The sequence below is a fragment of the Ranitomeya imitator genome, chromosome 4, assembly GCF_032444005.1.
Source record: "Ranitomeya imitator isolate aRanImi1 chromosome 4, aRanImi1.pri, whole genome shotgun sequence".
NCBI classification, from domain to species: Eukaryota; Metazoa; Chordata; class Amphibia; order Anura; family Dendrobatidae; genus Ranitomeya; species Ranitomeya imitator.
Genome location: NC_091285.1, coordinates 641757407 through 641770987, shown reverse-complemented (window position 1 = coordinate 641770987; position 13581 = coordinate 641757407). Strand labels below are relative to the sequence as shown.

The 13581-nt window shown below is 40.6% G+C and overlaps 1 protein-coding gene across 6 annotated transcripts in view; it reads left to right on the top strand.

Annotated features, from left to right (window-relative positions):
- FGFR1 (fibroblast growth factor receptor 1) overlaps positions 1-13155 on the top strand; it is a 107840-nt gene extending 94685 nt beyond the window's left edge. For all 6 annotated transcript variants that reach the window (XM_069766890.1, XM_069766887.1, XM_069766884.1 and 3 more), the window contains 7 exons: positions 5164-5274; positions 7656-7846; positions 8054-8176; positions 9837-9907; positions 10043-10180; positions 11536-11641; positions 11754-13155. In XM_069766890.1, coding sequence (XP_069622991.1) covers positions 5164-5274; positions 7656-7846; positions 8054-8176; positions 9837-9907; positions 10043-10180; positions 11536-11641; positions 11754-11918 — 905 coding nt within the window. In that variant the 3' untranslated portion in view covers positions 11919-13155. The remainder of the gene's footprint in view (positions 1-5163; positions 5275-7655; positions 7847-8053; positions 8177-9836; positions 9908-10042; positions 10181-11535; positions 11642-11753) is intronic.
- Positions 13156-13581: the final 426 nt, after the last annotated feature.

The window sequence follows — 13581 nt, the reverse complement described above, 5'->3', positions numbered from 1 at the left end:
GACATCGGATGTACTATCCCGTCGAGGTGGGGTGGGCCCCTATGACCACGGACGGGATAGTACGTCCAGCGCGATCGGCGGCGCTCACGGGGGGAGCGCGACCGATCGCGGCCAGGTGTCAGCTGCCTATCGCAGCTGACATCCGGCACTATGTGCCAGGAGCGGTCACGGACCGCCCCCGGCACATTAACCCCTGGCACACCGCGATCAAAGATGATCGCGATGTGTCAGCGGTGCAGGGAAGCATCGCGCAGGGAGGGGGCTCCCTGCGGGCTTCCCTGAGCCCCCCGCAGCAACGCAATGTGATCACGTTGCTGCGAGGGTCTTACCTCCCTCCCTGCCTGCTCCAGACCCGGATCCAAGATGGCCGCGGATCCGGGTCCTGCAGGGAGGGAGGTGGCTTCACAGCGCCTGCTCAGAGCAGGCACTGTGAAGGCTGCACTGCTCTAAGTGAGATCAGTGATCTGACAGAGTGCTGTGCACACTGTCAGATCATCGATCTGTGATGTCCCCCCCGGGACAAAGTAAAAAAAAAAATTTTTCCAAATGTGTAAAAAAAAAAATATTCCTAAATAATGAAAAAAAATATATATATATTATTCCCATAAATACATTTCTTTATCTAAATAAATAAAAAAAAATAAAAGTACACATTTAGTATCGCCGCGTCCGTAACGGCCCGACCTATAAAACTGGCCCACTAGTTAACCCCTTCAGTAAACACCGTAAGAAAAAAAAAAAAAACGAGGCAAAAAACAACGCTTTATTATCATACTGCTGAACAAAAAGTGGAATAACACGCAATCAAAAGGACAGATATAAATAACTATGGTACCGCTGAAAGCGTCATCTTGTCCCGCAAAAAACGAGCCGCCATACAGCATCATCAGCAAAAAAATAAAAAAGTTATAGTCCTGAGAATAAAGCGATGCAAAAATAATTATTTTTTCTATAAAATAGTTTTTATCGTATAAAAGCGCCAAAACATAAAAAAAATGATACAAATGAGGTGTCGCTGTAATCGTACTGACCCGAAGAATAAAACTGCTTTATCAATTTTACCAAACGCGGAACGGTATAAACGCCTCCCCCAAAAGAAATTCATGAATAGCTGGTTTTTGGTCATTCTGCCTCACAAAAATCGGAATAAAAAGCGATCAAAAAATGTCACGTGCCCGAAAATGTTACCAATAAAAACGTCAACTCGTCCCGCAAAAAACAAGACCTCACATGACTCTGTGGACTAAAATATGGAAAAATTATAGCTCTCAAAATATGGTAACGCAAAAAATATTTTTTGCAATAAAAAGCGTCTTTCAGTGTGTGACGGCTGCCAATCATAAAAATCCGCTAAAAAACCCGCTATAAAAGTAAATCCAACCCCCCTTCATCACCCACTTAGTAAGGGAAAAATTAAAAAAATGTATTTATTTCCATTTTCCCATTAGGGTTAGGGCTAGGGTTAGGGCTAGGGTTAGGGCTAGGGCTAGGGTTAGGGCTAGGGTTAGGGCTAGGGTTAGGGCTAGGGTTTAGATTACATTTACAGTTGGGAATAGGGTTGGGATTAGGGTTAGAGGTGTGGTTAGGGTTACTTGTTGGAATTAGGGTTAGAGGTGTGTTTGGATTAGGGTTTCAGTTATAATTGGGGGGTTTCCACTGTTTAGACACATCAGGGGCTCTCCAAACGCGACATGGCGTCCGATCTCAATTCCAGCCAATTCTGCATTGAAAAAGAAAAACAGTGCTTCTTCCCTTCCGAGCTCTCCCGTGTGCCCAAACAGGGGTTTACCCCAACATATGGGGTATCAGCGTACTCCGGACAAATTGGACAACAACATTTTGGGTCCAATTTCTCCTGTTACCCTCGGGAAAATACAAAACTGGGGGCAAAAAATTTTTGTTTTATTTTTACGGCTCTCCATTATAAACTTCTGTGAAGCCCTTGGTGGGTCAAAGCGCTCACCACACATCTAGATAAGTTCCTTAGGGGGTCTACTTTCCAAAATGGTGTCACTTGTGAAGGGTTTCTACTATTTAGGTACATTAGGGGCTCTGCAAACGCAACATGGCGTCTCATCTCAATTCCTGTCAATTTTGCATTGAAAAGTCAAACGGCGCTCCTTCCCTTCCGAGCTCTAACATCCGCCAAAACAGTGGTTTACCCCCACATATGGGGTATCAGCGTACTCAGGACAAATTGTACAACAACTTTTGGGGTCCAATTTCTTCTCTTACCCTTGAAAAAATAAAAAATTGGGGGCGAAAAGATAATTTTTGTGAAAAAATATGATTTTTTATTTTTACGGTTCTACATTATAAACTTCTGTGAAGCACTTGGTGGGTCAAAGTGCTCACCCCACCTCTAGATAAGTTCCTTAGGGGGGTCTACTTTCCAAAATGGTGTCACTTGTGGGGGGTTTCAATGTTTAGGCACATCAGGGGCTCTCCAAACGAAACATGGCGTCCCATCTCAATTCCAGTCAATTTTGCATTGAAAAGTCAAATGGCGCTCCTTCGCTTCCGAGCTGTGCCATGCGCCCAAACAGTGGTTTACCCCCACATGTGGGGTATTGGCGTACTCAGGACAAATTGTATAACAATGTTTGGGGTCCATTTTCTCCTGTTACCCTTGGTAAAATAAAACAAATTGGAGCTGAATTAAATTTTTTGTGAAAAATAGTTAAATGTTCATTTTTATTTAAACATTCAAAAAATTCCTGTGAAGCACCAGAAGGGTTAATAAACTTCTTGAATGTGGTTTTGAGCACCTTGAGGGATGTAGTTTTTAGAATGGTGTCACACTTGGGTATTTTCTATCATATAGACCCCTCAAAATGACTTCAAATGAGATGTGGTCCCTAAAAAAAAAGGTGTTGTAGAAATGAGAAATTGCTGGTCAACTTTTCACCCTTATAACTCCCTAACAAAAAAAAATTTTGGTTCCAAAATTGTGCTTATGTAAAGTAGACATGTGGGAAATGTTACTTATTAAGTATTTTGTGTGACATATCTCTGTGATTTAATTGCATAAAAATTCAAAGTTGGAAAATTGCGAAATTTTCATAATTTTCGCCAAATTTCCTTTTTTTCCACAAATAAACGCAGGTACTATCAAAGAATTTTTACCATTGTCATGAAGTACAATATGTCACGAGAAAACAATGTCAGATTCACTGGGATCCATTGAAGCATTCCAGAGTTATAACCTCATAAAGGGACAGTGGTCAGAATTGTAAAAATTGGCCCGGTCATTAACGTGCAAACCACCCTTGGGGGTAAAGGGGTTAAAGGTGTCTTCAGTTTAGAAAACATACTGTACTTCCATTTATGGTATTTGGGGATTCTTAGTTGGTATTGTAGGTTGGGTTTTTTGAGGAGTATACTTGAGAAATCCTGACCTAGAGGACCTGTTTTGCCCAGCATTAGACCAAAATCACACTGACATTTTTCTTGTAGGCAGAAAATTAAATGATTTCCATCAGTGTGCCACCGATTACAGTTTTCATCTGTTTTTGGTCATCCTAGCCCTTTTTTTTTGTCATCTGTTTCTGTTGTTTGGGAGAAAAAAAACTTATGGAGTTTCTCCAAGATTCTGAAAAAAAGAAAAGCAAATTAATGGTTTGCGTGTGCTGTTAAATTTCATGGACCCCACAAATTGGACTCAAATTATAAATGTAGCACATTAAGTTTTTGGAATTTTCTTCCGTCCTTTAAAAAAAAAAAAAGGACAGGTGAAAAGGGTCATGTGTCTGTGCTATGTATTAAAAAAGAAATACAAAAATCAGATCACACAGGTACATGAAAATTGGAGCTATAAATGGGGCATTAAATGGATGACCCATTTTCGCAGATGACTCAATTTTGCACAGATTACCCAATTTTGCACAGATGACCCATTTTGCACAGATGACCCATTGTCTCTTTGGATTAGGCTGTCAAACTTATAGCCTAAAATAACTTTTTGGTTGATAGCAAGCCAAATAATTAAGATCCTGTTAGAAATTGCAGCATGTATGTTTAATTTAAAATGTTTGTCTGGCACTGCTCATTTCCACCTCGGGAGGTGAGCCGTGTTGATGTTGTTGCACCAACAGTTACCAGCCAGGACGTGTGCACGATTGGCAGGTATTGTGCGCCTGTCTTCCGTGCATGCGTCCTGTTGATGTTGCATGCTTCCTGGCAGGAATCTGCAAACACAATGTCTTTAGCACCGTTCATTTCTCAGTGTGGAAACGAACACCCCATTTTAATGTTTTAAATGGAACCTGTCACCCCCAAAATCGAAGGTGAGCTAAGCCCACTAGCATTCTGTAATGCTGTAGATAAGCCCCCGATGTATCCTGAAAGATGAGAAAAAGAGGTTATATTATACTCACCCAGGGGCGGTCCCAGTCCGGTTCTGGTCCGATGGGCAATGCGGTCCGGTCGGGGCCTCCCATCTTCTTACGATGACGTCCTCTTCTTGTATTCACGCTGCGGCTCCGGCGCAGGCGTACTTTGTCTGCCCTGTTGAGGGCAGGGCAAAGTACTGCAGTGCGCAGGCGCTGGGCCTCTCTGACTTTTCCAGGCACCTGCGCACTGCAGTACTTTGCTCTGCCCTCAATAGGGCAAACAAAGTACGCCTGCGCCGGAGCCGCAGCGTGAATACAAGAAGAGGACGTCATCGTAAGAAGATGGGCGTCGCGGTCCGGGGCCTCCCATCGGACCAGAACTGGACCGGGACCGCCCATGGGTGAGTATAATCTAACCTCTTTTTCTCATCTTTCAGGATACATCGGGGGCTTATCAACAGCATTACCGAATGCTGTAGATAAGCCCCTGATGCCGGTGGGCTTAGCTCACCTTCGATTTTGGGGGTGACAGGTTCCCTTTAACGTGTTCCTAAATTTTGCACTAGTTATTCAGTTTAGGCTGTTCATTGTGCATGTAAACCTACAGAGGGAAACCATAAAATATTTTCATGTCCTGATATACTTTTACTTTATAGGGGATAGCCTTATGCAGTGTTTTCGGGATTGCAATGGGATCTAGAAAATGTTGCTGTTTTAGTAACGGTCAGCCAGTGCAATGTTAGCAAGAAATGGAAAGCTGGTGGTGGGGAGAAGGATGTTCTGCTTTCACCCCTACCATACTCTATCATTACCTGTACTCTTCCTTTTTTAGCTGATGCCAGTGAGAAGGACCTTTCTGATCTAATTTCGGAGATGGAAATGATGAAGATGATAGGAAAGCACAAAAATATAATAAATCTTCTCGGAGCCTGTACACAAGATGGTAAGTTTTTGCAATAATGAACATAATGTAATAAGTGTTGAATGTAGTTAAAGCATGAAAATAATTAAAGGAGTTATACGGGACTGTGATTTGCTTGCTATTTTTTTGGCCCATAGCAAAAAATAAAGAGTTGCTATTTACCTGCCTGCTGTGCCCGACACTGATCTCTTCAGGCTCAGCGTGGTCACAGACTGCTCCCACTGGTGTTTCAGCAGCTTCCACTGTCATCACGTTGACAGAGCAGCAGCTTCTCTTCTGCTCTGCTCTGTTGATGGGGTGTGACTACCGACATCATGCTGATTGACAGCCGGCTCCCTGCTTTCTAACTGCGGGAAGCCAGCTGTCAATCAGCACAACTTCTACCGTGCAACCTGGAATAGGAAGAGCTGCTCTTTTGATTCTGAGCAGCTGAATTGTTGGCCAAAGCGGTCGGTGACCACTTTGTGCTGGCGCCGGGTAGTACAGACAGGGAGTTAGCAACTACCTGTTTTTTTAATATGAGCCTAAAAACTAAAATAGTCCTAGATAACCCCTTTATCTAAATTTGTGGACTTCAAATTATACTGTTAGTAAACTTACTATGCAGGTAACCTCTTTATTTGGAGAAGAGGAGCCCTTGGCTTAGGCTTGTCCTCTTCCCAAAGAGAGTGTACACCCACCCATTTTCACAAGCAGCACTTTAGAAATAAAATAACTGGTCCGTGTCAATCCTTTCAAAAACAGTATTAAATGGGGAATAGCAGCCGGCCCCTAAGCCTTTGGCTTAGGCTTGTAGTGGTGTTAACTATCTCCCAGCAGGGGCTTGTATTGCCATCTACATCTTATTACAATGCTGTACAGTATCGTACCAATTTTTTCTTTTATTCCCTAAATGTTTATTACGTAGTTATGTTGTATTTTTTTTTTGGTAGAATATGTTCTATAAGTTGTAGATATATTATTTTAAGAATAACTAATTTTAGTTTGTTGACCCAATGTAATCGATATCACAAAGTGAATCCTAACTTAATTTGGTACTGTAAAAGGGAGTCTATCCGTACAAATTGACTGTTGAAACCAAGCACAGGCACTTGATGTGGCGAGGCCAACCACTTGCACATTTCTACCTACTTGATTTCAATTCATCTCACCTTTCGATGGCTCCTGTAAAGCCAAAGCTGTCTATATCAAGAAAAAGGTGAATGGAGATAGATGGAAAACAAGTACGGTAAGTTGGAAGGTGCACTGAAACATTTTTGTGCACCGAGCACCCATGTTTGAACAGTCATTCTGTGCTGAATTGCTCCCTTTAAAAAAGAGAAGATTTAACTGAAATCAGAATTTAACATGATTATCTCCTCCAATTGATACTTATCCATGGATTCTGGAACAGGTTTTCTTCTGCGCCCCTCCATTAGAAAGTGATGTCCCACAGAAATTAAGATGCACATTTTCCCTTCAACGAACGGGACTTAAACCACAGAACTTCTAGATGGGAGTTTCCTTTTTCTCCTTTAACGCTGTCCAATCAGAACGTGACAACGCCCACAGAAGTTCTGTGGTATTAACACAGTTGGCTGCAGAGAGGCACAGGAGAAAAGAAAAACTGTTCCAGAATTGTTGGAAAAGCAGCAATTTAAATGAAAAAATCCAGTGGAAGGCTCTCTTTGAGATGACATACACAGGGCTCTTCATTGAATGTCCTTGAAGCTTTAAAGGGGGGTTATCAAGGACTATACTTATTTTTCCTACTATGGAAATAAAAAAACAGGCAGGTAACTGCTAACTACCAATCTATGACATCTCAGAGCATTCACAGACCGCTCCTGTGGCTTTGGATGATGTCACGTCAACAGAGCAGCGGCTTCTCTTCCGCCCTTCTCAGTTGATGGAGCATGACTGCCGATGATTGACAGCTAGCTCCCCACTGCCTACCTGCGGGAAGCTGGCTGTCAAATTGGTATGATGCTGGCAGTCACTCCATGTCAACAGAACAGCCTGGAAGGGGAAGAGGTGCTCTGTTCACATGGAATAGATGAATTGATGAAAGAAGCAGTCAGTGACCACTCTGAGCCAGAGCCTAACAGAACAGGCAGGTAGTTGGCAACTACCTGCCTGTGTTGTTTTTTGTTTGTTTTTTTAACTGGGACCCCAAATAAAACTAATTTAGTCCTGGATAACCCCTTTAATAGCTTTAGACCAATCAAATTTAACCTTGTTGAGGGCACAGGGACAGTGTGATAGATTGCAAAATATAAAATGGGATTGTAAGGATCTTTACAAATTCTCAGAAGATGAGACTTCAGGCAAGACAGAATTTTTTTCCCAAAACTTAAGGTCTACTCCTATCCAGATAGATCTCTTCATTCCTGATTGATCCTTGTCTTGGTTTGGTTTTCTAGGTCCTCTTTATGTGATTGTAGAATATGCCTCTAAAGGCAACTTGCGTGAATACTTGCGTGCAAGACGACCACCAGGAATGGAGTATTGCTACAATCCTAGCTGTGCCCCTGAAGAGTTGCTTTCCTTCAAAGATTTGGTCTCCTGTTCCTATCAGGTGGCTCGGGGCATGGAATATTTGGCTTCTAAAAAGGTATTTTACAGATGCTGTGGGCAAAAAAGCATGTTTAGAACATTTCCAAGTCACAGATATTTTCTGAGACTTTTTTGGTAGATTATCCAATGCATTACTTCCATATTGTGCAGTGTATTTAATGCCTTTTTAAGGTACTGTTGTGTATGTGTTTTCCATCTTCCGACACCTTATAATTAATTGCCGGTTTTACACTTTTATGCGCAGTGCATTCATAGAGACCTAGCGGCACGTAACGTTCTCGTCACAGAGGATAACGTGATGAAGATTGCAGATTTTGGCCTCGCTCGGGATATTCATCACATTGACTATTACAAAAAGACAACAAACGTAAGAGTTTTAGTAAAGTATTGTGCGTCAGTCATTTGCCACCACTATAGCTTCCATATGTCAGTTTTTTACTCCCATAAAGCATCCGTTTTATACACTCCTCCACATTGAATTCGCAGCACCAGTAAGAAGTCGTGGAATTATGGAATATAAGCGATCTGCAAATGATGAAAATGTTATTCCATATAAAATGTGAACACCACGTGTAATGAGGTTCATAATGGTTGCCTGAGGAATGTTCATTCTGTTGAGCACCATTCTGAGTGCACTTGGGCAAATCATCAACATCTGCTGCTGGCAGCTCCCTTTGCAATTTATCAAAGTGCTTGTTTAGGCCATTCAGGCTGCTCACAGTAGCACAAGCAACATACGACTTGGCAATGTCATGTTGAAAATCGGCTCCTGGAACATTTTGGAGAAGTTGTCCATACCACTGGTTCTACAACCAAATCAATGTAGATCCTAACTTTTTAGTCATCTGGAATTAGGACTAAAGGGATCTGGCTATCGTACATGGTTATCCCACAACATAATCCTAGGAGTAGGACCGGTTTGTGGCTCCCTCATGAAGTCCTTTTAATGGTGTTGGGCAAGTGGTCTCTAAACCAAACTGTGGCTATTGTTGTGTTCAAAACAAAATGGGACTCGTCACTGATGAGGATAATCCTTTATTTCGGCCTCCAATGCCCTCTTGCTCTGCACTATGATAGTCTTTAAGAGCTGTGGAATGAGGTCAATGGATCACCAGTAGCCGGACATCTGGCTCGTAGGCTAGTATCATGCAAATGCCTTCTGGTGGTTTGTGTAGACAATGTTTGATTCCTTAGGCTTGGTATGTGACGTCCAATTTAATCCTCAGTACAGAATGGATCAGTTGTGGAACCAGTGGTACGGCCATTTCTCTAAAGTGTCACGGGAGCAGTTTCTCGTGTTACTGTGAGCTGCCTGCGTAGCCTAAATGCGCTACCATGTACTGTAGCGTCTCCGGACATATCTCCCATCAATCACATCTGGGACATTAGATCGATTGATCCTGTGATTTCAGTAATCCCATAACTTTTCCTGCTTGGTTTTACAATCTCCATGTTGAGGAGTGTCTAGCAACATCACAAAATATAATAGGCAAAATACAGTTTATCTTAATAATTGCAATAGATCCATGAAAAATGATATATGGATGTAACCCGTAAGTAGTCCGACTTTTCTGCACTTGCTTATAATGGGCAAGTCTGCTCCGAAAAACGGATCAAAGTAGTTCATGCTGCAATTTTTTTTATTTTTATTTATTTTATTTATTTTTTTAAGTCTGTCTATGAAAACGTTCATGTGACTTACTACCACATTGATTTGCATTGGTCCATGTACCTTCCGTAAGCTATACCTTTTTTTCATTCAGTCAGCACACGGAAATCTGCTTTAAATTTAGCGTCTTTCCCGTTCTCTGGAGAAAGGAGTAGGTGTTTTATGTAAATGATGAGACATGGTAATATCTAGTGAAAAAAATGCCATATAAAAATGTATCAACCTGACATGAAACGCAGTATTGGTTACATTATAGACTATCTGGCTATTTATGTGCTATTCCGAATGTCTGTTTTAATCTTGTATTTTTTTTAAAAACTTTTATATTAACTTATTTTTATTTTATTTTTTCCTATAGGGCCGTTTGCCTGTAAAATGGATGGCTCCGGAAGCCCTCTTTGATCGAATTTACACGCATCAAAGTGATGTGTATGTATCATTCCATATTATGACTTCCTATAGTTTTTATTTTCCAGAAATGTTGTAGATATTACACTCTCTGGATTGGGTGACTAATATAAAATGACTTTTCTATTAATAATATATCTTTGGTTTATTCTGTAGGTGGTCATTTGGGGTTTTATTGTGGGAAATATTTACACTTGGAGGTTCTCCATACCCTGGTGTCCCCATGGAAGAACTATTTAAATTACTGAAGGAAGGACATCGGATGGACAAGCCAACAAATTGCACCAATGAGTTGTGAGTATAGAACGGTTTGATCCATGACAAGTTGTCTCACGACCAATCCATATCCCACCTAAGACTCTCGTTTTGGGAATTTTTTTTTGCCTGAAATGCTTTTTATTTAGATGCATGCGCGACCTCAACAAACATAATTTATAACTCAACATGGATTCTGCTTGCCGGTTGGACAGTCACCCCAGTTAAAATTGTTTTTCACCATTTATTTTTTTTAAATGGCAAGAGGAGAATGGATCCTTATGAAATATAGAAATAAGTATTGCTTACCCCTCTAAATCAGCACCACTACTCTGGTCTCTGTGTTGACAACAGTGGTCACAACAGTCTGGTGACAAAATGGCAAGGACTTTGGATCCAGCAGAGACCACTGGATTGGTGCAAGAATGGCGGCATTATGGATAAGTAAGGCTATGTGCATGCAACGTCTTTTTTAGGTTGATTCCACCATGGAAACTGCCTGAAAAAAACGGAAAGCGCTCAAAAGAATGAATATAAACATTTCTATGTAAAACGACCTGGTGTGAACATGTTCAGACTTTAACGTCTTTTAATCGGCAAGCGAATAAAATAAGTGACCAGTCCATTCTTCTGGCATTTTACATTCTGAAGACACTCTGTTTTTTTTACAATACAAGTTAATTTGAAGACTCAAAAGATGGCCGGAAAAGACCCAGACATCTTTTGGAGCATTTGTCCATTGTTTTTGCTTAAAGGGAACCTGTCAGCAGGATTGTGCACAGTAACTTACAGACAGTATCCGATCAGCGCAGTTATACTAATTACAATGATACCTTAGTTGATGAAATCCATCTTTTGGTTGTTGTTTAATCTTTATTTTCAGTTTTGAGGTAATGATATGCTCGTGTTCCAGGTCGGCCTGTGGGGGGGGTCCTTCATTGTTTCTTCCTTATCCAAAAAATGATTGGAAAAACAGTAAAAAAAAAAAAAAAAAGACGGCACAAATACCATAGGAAAACCCACCAATGGCCAAAAACTCTTGGGAAATCACTCGGGAAATCACTCTGGAAATGACCAAAAAATAAGACTCACAAGGCTTTTCAGGAAAAAAAAACCCGAGAGTTTCCTGAAACGTCTTCTGCTTGAAATACTGAACAGATTTGCCTAAGTTTAAAAAAATGTGTGCACATTCCCGAAGTAATAATTTTTTCCCTCTATTCTATAAACTTCAGTTACGCTTGGTTGTTTTGCAAACAGTGGTGGAAAAATTCTAAGATATTTCTCATGATTTGCTCTAGTTCACTTCTTACTGGAATTTTTTGGGGGAGAAATATAAGGTTGACGCCTAGGGTCAGTCAATCCTGTAATGATGTGCCCTTTGCCTTTTTTCTCAGATACATGATGATGAGAGATTGCTGGCATGCAGTTCCCAGTCAAAGACCAACCTTTGTACAACTGGTGGAAGATCTGGACCGTATTGTTGCGCTAAGCTCTAACCAGGTAATAAATGTCTGTCAAACAAGAGAAAGGATTGTGGGTTGTGTGCCAGGCAATATCTGATCACTCCGGCAGTATTTCTATATTAACCTATGTCCTCCTTCTTTATCTTTAGGAGTACCTCGACCTTGTCATGCCGGTCAGTCAGTATTCTCCGTGTTTTCCAGATACACGAAGCTCCACGTGTTCATCGGGGGAAGATTCCGTTTTTTCTCACGATCCTTTACCAGATGAACCATGTCTTCCCAAATATGCTAACGGAGGACTTAAAAAGCGTTGATCACCTAACCTTAGGTCATCACCCCAGTTAATAGACACTTGGTTTTATGCATTCCGATAAGAGAAAAACCTATTTCAACCTAGTTCTAAATTTCCAAGACCTAACGGACCAATTTGAGCCTGTGTCTTTTAGTCTTGCCTCATGCATTGATGGAACTCCTTACATTTCAGATGTTCGGAATGGAAACGAGACACAAGTATTATTTAACTTTTATGGCCGGTGAACTTTTAGTAGTGTCGGTACCAGAATATCTGATCTGATAGGTGTAAAGTTAGAAGTTTTTTTTCTGAGATAACTCGTGACCTCATCGTTGGAGAAGCACCCACCAGTTTCTCCTTTAAAGATGTCATCTCAAGTTCTGGTCTTCTAACTTCACGTCACCATTCACCTTTGATCTGGAGTCTATTTGGTGCATATTGGTCTTGCTATTTGGCAGGGTATTTTTTACATACTAAGGGCATGCCTTCGCCATTAAGAAGACACAAATACAGTTGACTATGTCCTTTGGCGCGAAAAATTGGGATAAGGTCCTTCTGCAAAGATGTCTTCATGCAGCTCTGTCCGCCATTAGTTGAACTGAATCTTAAATACAGACAAACTGATGAGGACGCCGCTATGCTTCATATCTTATGAATGTGTCATGTCTTAATAAATCGAAGGAATGTTTAGGCACCTACCACAAATGAACTGTGCTCAAATCTCGCACACTGATTTTATTCCATATCAAATGAAATTCTGCTGGCCAGCTCTCGGTACGGGGCATATTCCAGTTTACCGCTGGTTTTGATTGTTTGAGTCAGGCCTATTTTGTCGCTCGTAGCCGAAGCCGCCTTTTAGTGTAGTTCTAGTCTTAAATATAGTTCAGACCTACACCGCAAGGGGGACAAGTTCCAGAATAAAGGCCTAGATCATCCTGAAAACAGGAATTTTTTTTTTTACAGGTTTCAAGCTAATTATGTAATATAAATATGGGCAGCAAAGTGGTAAATGCTTTCCTTGTGTATATAGCTAGAAAATGTATAAATATGAATTATATATTTACATGTCTTTTTAAGAAAAAAAAAATATTATAAAATATATACCAGTTTGGTAGTAAATTGGCTGGTAGCTCTCAGTTGCTATAAACAAAAAAAAAAATCATATATTTTGCTATGTTTTCAGTTTGTATTTTTTAAATTATGTTCTAAAAACTTTCTTATTTCCAGTACATGCCCCTTAATAAAGAAATTCGGCTTAATTTCATATTTTTATATATGGTATCAAATTGGTAATTTTGGACCCATTTCTGAAAGTCAATTTCATTTTTTATTTACCGGTATACCATTTTGTTTTATTGCATGCATTTTTGCTTTGCATAGATTTAGAAGCGGTATTTAAAATGAGCTAGGTCTTCAGATATGTGTATTTAAAAGGGTTGCTCCAGTTTAGGTGAACAGAATAGTAAATTGCTGTAAGAAAGAAGTTGGGAGAAAAAAAATGACAATTTGTGTAACACTCCACAATAAGGCAGTTCTAAGCATATTGTCTTTTTTTTTTTCTACAAAACCGATTTCGAGAGGGAGGCGCTATTTCATTGATATCTATTACTTACCATGGTGGTGAAAAGTGGTACTGCAATTGGTAAGCTGCACTACAAATGAAGGGAACCTTTGAGTTTATTCAA